Source organism: Cricetulus griseus, chromosome 2 (assembly GCF_003668045.3).
Source record: "Cricetulus griseus strain 17A/GY chromosome 2, alternate assembly CriGri-PICRH-1.0, whole genome shotgun sequence".
In the NCBI taxonomy this organism is placed as follows: Eukaryota; Metazoa; Chordata; class Mammalia; order Rodentia; family Cricetidae; genus Cricetulus; species Cricetulus griseus.
Window position 1 is genome coordinate 47,836,371 of NC_048595.1, and position 5,757 is coordinate 47,842,127.

The 5,757-nt window shown below is 45.5% G+C and overlaps 1 protein-coding gene across 1 annotated transcript; it reads left to right on the plus strand.

Moving 5' to 3' along the window:
- Nucleotides 1–518: 518 nt before the first annotated feature.
- On the plus strand, nucleotides 519–3,289 carry LOC100756857 (PRAME family member 6). Its single transcript, XM_035438670.1, is given in 4 exon segments — nucleotides 519–805; nucleotides 1,239–1,811; nucleotides 2,736–3,201; nucleotides 3,203–3,289. Coding segments are annotated over 4 exon segments (1,413 nt in total).
- Nucleotides 3,290–5,757: the final 2,468 nt, after the last annotated feature.

Here is a 5,757-nt window from a genome sequence, read left to right on the forward strand (position 1 = left end):
GTAGCCTCTGTTTACTTGGCTTCTCATCTACGAGTCTCATTTTAGAAGGAGCATGTACTAATAGGCATTTCACTAATTCTCCTTACTCCATCCCAGAGGGATCACTTTGGTGAAGGCACAACTTATTGGTGGATTGGGTGTGTGACATCAACACTATTTTCATGAGTTCTTGGAAAGATGGTTGGTGTCTTTTCCTGTAACATAGGTCTGCTCATTCTGTATGCTCCTGAATACTTCCAAACAGAAGAACAGGGGTAGGTACCTGGTAGGATAATGATTAATTTGTGCCTGTGTGGGGTCTTTAAGAGCCTTCACATGCTGAGACTGATGGAAGTTTGGCTTTGACACCACCAGATGGTATACAATAAGGTACACTGAGTTCTCCATTACTGCCAGACCAAGGACTCTGACCCTCTGGTACCTGCAGTGTGTGAGAAGTGGGAATTCCCAAAACATAAGTTGAAAATAATGTGTCCCAAATGCTTCACCAGGTTCCTTCTGACTGAAGATCTATCAGGATGAGCATCTACAACCCACCTTCACTCCAACATCTGGCAGTGCAGAGCCTTCTGTTGAATGAGGCCTCAACCATCTCTACTCTGGAGTACCTGCCCCCTCATCTCTTCCCACCAGTGTTCAAGGAGGCCCTCACTGGTAGACACATGCAGCTACTGAAGGCAATGGTGGCAGCCTGGCCCTTTTCCTACCTCCCCGTGGGGGCCCTGATGAAGACACCCAATGTGGAGTTGTTGCAAGCTGTTCTGGGTGGTGTAGATATTCTGCAGGCACAGAAGGTTCGCCCCAGGTAAGCAAGGCCCAGGTAGACTAGAAGGGGAGTTGCTGGGCTATAGGTAAGATACATGTGAGGTCAGGGAGAATGGGGTCAAAGTGGACAGAAACTTCTGGTATCATCCTGTTGGAGGTCTGTAGCACTTGTATTCATGTTGAGAGCTCATAAAATGACAGTCAGGAGTGGAGGAGAGCTCAGAGTAGATGAAGCCACAGTGGAATAAGCTTTCCCTGGCTCTCCTACAGACACTTGGTGTGGAAGAGACACAAGTCTACAGTAATTGAATGGAGGGAAGCAGGAAAGGCCTCCAGATGAAGTTCAGGCAAAGATTGCCCTTGCCTGGCAGGTGAGAGGGGCTATGTTTGAGCTGACATAGAGAAGTAGGACACAGGCTGTCTCCGAGTTTTTTCCTGTTTTCATCATGAAATTTCACCTTTTTTCTCCACAGAAGGTGGAAGCTTCGAGTACTTGACCTGAGGAATATGACCCAGGATTTCTGGGATGTATGGCCTAGCAGAAAGAATTTGTACTGCTCAACAGAGACTGAAAGTCAGGAGCAAGTAAGCAGTAAACTGAGGAGGGATGTGAAGGTGGTCACTGACCTCAGCCTCAGGTTCCACCTGAAAGAACACCAAACATGCTTGTTGCAGTGGGCCCAGGAGAGGAAAGTCTGTGTGCTGCTGTGCTGCGTGAAGATGGAATTTTGTGACTTCCCTGGGGAGATTATCAAGGAGATCTTGGACATTTTCCCACCAGATAATATCGAGAAAATGGAGCTATCCACAAATCATGTTCTGCCCTTGCTGGGTCACATTGCATCTCATTTTGGGCATATGACAGAACTTCGTGAATGCCATCTAACTCACATCTTCTTGAACAGAGACATGGCTGTAAATACCTTGGCAGTCACAGAGATGTGTGCTGTCCAGTTTCTCTCTTAGTTCTCCAAACTCACCTCACTAGAGCATCTTTCCATGGATGGCATCTACTTTTCTCCTCACCACATGCAGCAGCTGTTGAGGTAAGGAATGACGGAGAGCTGCTTCTACTGTGACTGCAAGCCTTTTCCCTTTACTTCAAGCACTAGTGGGCCCAGGGAGTGTTCCAGCCACTGTGGATTTAGCCGTGATGGACTCATCACAGTGTCTATGTGTTGACTTGTATCCTTCATAACTGAGGTCACTTGGTTCAATGACCATTCATTTACTAGTCAAAGCTGGGTAGGAGATGTTGAGGGAACTGCCTTGAAAGCAGATCCATTGGGGGTGGGGGTGGGGGTGGGGTCAGACACAGTGAGTGTGCTTTGAATATTCCTTCTGGAGATCCTGGCTGTGCTATTGGGAATGGAACAGGACAAATTAGCAGGCACTGATCTGGGAGTTCCCACACCTGTACAGGAACCTAAGAAACTCGGTACTCAGATCTGTGAAGAGTGGCCAGCTTGTTCTTCTGGTTGAGCCTTTATCAGCTCTAAGTCCCCCTGGAGAGAAGGATAATATGAGCACAGGTTGGGATATAGTAGATGGAAAATGGTTGATTCTGGGGTGAGGGACTATCAGTTTCAAGGTTGAAGCACTGAAACCAGGGATAGAGGCTGTGACTGGTAGGAGGGACAGTGATGAGCTATTCAGGACACATGCCAAGATGCTGCCAGAACCTTTTTGTAATGGTCCTTTCTGAGTTTGAGATCCTGGCCTGCTGTGGCAAACTCTAGGTCTGTTAGACAGAATGAGGATGTGGAGCTGGGGATGTGTGATCTGAGACCATCCCAGCTTATGTACATGCCTCAGGAGACAATTACATGAGAGGCACCACAGGGTGTATCCCAAGTGGTGACCTTCAGCATGAGGCTAGTCTGACTTTGCATATGTGGTCCCTTCTCTATCAGTGTCAAACTTTTTATTGCCCTTGAACATCATGAAGTAATTTCCTTTTTTCCCCGTAGATTCCTGAAGACTCCCTTGGATTCGTTGTCCATCAGTTTCTGCTATCTCACCCAATCAGACTTGAAAAACTTGTCACAGTGACAGGGGCTCTGTCAACTGAAACATCTGAACCTCAGTAGTGTAGTGTTCTCCAAGTTTGGTGTCACACATCTCCGATTTCTCCTTGAGAATACAGCAGACACTTTGCAGACCCTGGAGTTAGTGAACTGCAAGATGGAGGACTCTGAGCTCAGTGCCCTCTTGCCTGCCCTGAGCCAGTGCTCACAGCTCACGACTGTGAATTTCTGTGACAAAGACTTCTCCAGTGCTGTATTGAAGAAGCTTCTGCAGAGTGTGGCCAATCTAAGCAACTTGACTGTGGAGTTTTACCCCCCACCTCTAGAGTGCTATGACCCACTGGAGGTTTTTGCCCAACTGTGTCCTGAGCTCCTGGATATACCTCTTGCCAAAAGGCAGCCTAAGACAAATAGCCTTTGCTACAGGCATCTGCCTTGAATGCCGTAGGCACTGTGTTTATACCAGGGAGATCAGACTTTGCCAGTGTTGGCAATAAATAGGAAAAGATTGCTTCTGGATACTGAGAATTGAAAGTCTAGTAGTTGGACTTTCATCATGGGGTCCCAGAACACATGGCTTCAGACACTGTGATGCACTGGAAACAAGAGTGTTCAGGGGATGCACACCACAGGGACTAACATGACTTGAAGTATAATTGGAGCACAGTATAGTTGTCTTGTGGAATCAGAAAGGCAATTTTACATTTCTAACTGTGCCTCTAAAACAGGGTCACCACTGGCTTGCCAGTATGTGACAGTTCTAAACATATGGTCAGACTAGGAACGTGGATATTCTTCCCTTGTGTCCTCAGTCATTAATCTCAGTTTTAGGTTCACAGTCAAGGTGTCCTGTGACTGCATGTATTACGATCAAGGACATTAAGGCCCAAAGGCTTGCCAGCATCAAAATAAACTGAAGTCATTCATGGCATTGCCTTCCCCTCTTAACTTCCCATGGTACGGCTCCTCAGTGGATTATTTGTACAGAATTGTTAAACTGAATGTAGCAGTGTAGACATGATCTCCTTTGAAGATGATTTTGGAGAAACACAGGAGATTACATCCCAGGATACTCAGATAGGAAGGAGGTGCTGCGTACCCCTTGAAGATGACGGAAGCCGAAGTCCTTGCCTAGAGACCTGACTGACCTGGGATCTGGTTGTTAAGCGTTTGGCTGTAAGTTTTGTCTTTATTTTCTAAGAGAGTAGCCAAGCCAGCTATTTCATTGTATCAGGTAGCAATAAGATAATTTGTATTACTCTGTATTTTCATTGGTCTTTATTAATAAACCAAATCCCTCTTTTCTCACATGTCATTGTGATGCCTGCTAACTTCTTACACTGTACTAACTGTGAAGGACACTTGATTATCACATTTGGACACAACCATCCCTGGGGTGTAATGTGGTTATGAGCAGAATGGCATTTCAACAAAAGACCCTGATTACTAACACATTCTAGAAAAGTGTGGAGGTTCACAGAACTTATGGTTCCATCAGGGGTTGTCTGTCACAGGCTAAGAACCTACACAGTGACTATCAGGAATCTTTTTGTTCTTCTAAAATGTTTCATATTTTAGCTATGAAGGTGGAGTCCCACAACACACCTTAGTCACAGCAAATAGAATACATCCGGTATCCATGCAATGAGAACCCTTTTCAGGTCAATTCATCCACAGAAAGAAGGAGACACTGTAGCTGGGTTCTTCGTGCCTGAGGCTCACTTGGCATTCTGAGTCTCCATGTGCTGCCAGCCTTCTTAAGATATGGAGTGACTTCAGCAATGAAGTGCCCTATGGAGGGGATTAGATCCTCCTGCATCTTCTGGTTCATCATCCCTGGGTCCAGCTTCAGGTCTATGCCCTCTATCCTGAACCTTGTAGCTCTGATGCTTCTTCTCCGCACACTGAGTTGTAGGTTGCAGTTTCTAGATGATGTCCACCTGTAGCATCAACTCATCCTCTCTTTTCTTCCTACAAATCACCTCGCCCTCAGGAGTGTACCCCTTATCAAAATAGGGCACCTTAAGGGCTGCAGAGTTTGCTTAGCATTTTAGAGTACTTGCTACTCCTTCAGAGAACTTAGGTTGCCTTTACAGTATCAAATTGAAGACTCCCAACCATCTCTGTATAACTCTACTTCTGGTGTATCTATTCTTTCTTCCCCACTCCTGGGAACAATCATATATGTGATGCATACAAACATATGCAGGCAAAATATACATATAAATTAAAATAAATACATCTGTCATAAAGATTGGACACTTAAAAATATTCCGTTTAGCACTGGACAACCAGTTGTGCTCTTCCCTGGAGAAGGCCACCCATTCTCTTCCCAGCTTCCCACAATTACCTACAGTTCTTTGTGTAGGGCTGAGGCCTGGTGGGATTTTTTAAAAAGATTTATTTATTATGTATACAACATTCTGTCTGCATGTATCCCTGCACGCCTGAAGAGGGCACAGGATCTCATTATAGATGGTTGTGAGCCACCATGTGGTTGCTGGGAATTGAACTCAGGACCTCTGGAAGAGCAGTCAGTTCTCTTAACCTCTGAGCCATCTCTCCAGCCCGCCTGGTGGGATTTTTCTCTGTCCAGTTTGCCATGTTCACTGGTGCTACCCTTATTCCGGTCAAATTAGTGGAGTCCTGTTTATGAGACTTAATGGGTACAGCTTCTCAAACTGCAATCTCACAGCAAATTCATGGATTTTCTAGATCTTACAATACTCTTCCCACCCTCTCTTCAGCAATGTTACCTGATCCTTAGGTGTGGGAGTGTTTTGTGGATGCATCCATTGGGACTGGGCTCCTCGACTCTTCATTTTGACTGCGTGTGGTTTTCTGTGGTGGTCTTTGCCTATTGCAAAGAGAAGTTTCCTTAAAGAGGGGTGAAGACTACACTTACCTGTGGTTTTATAGGCAAATGTTTATAAATTGCTATTAGGGATTATGGTGGTTTAGAATA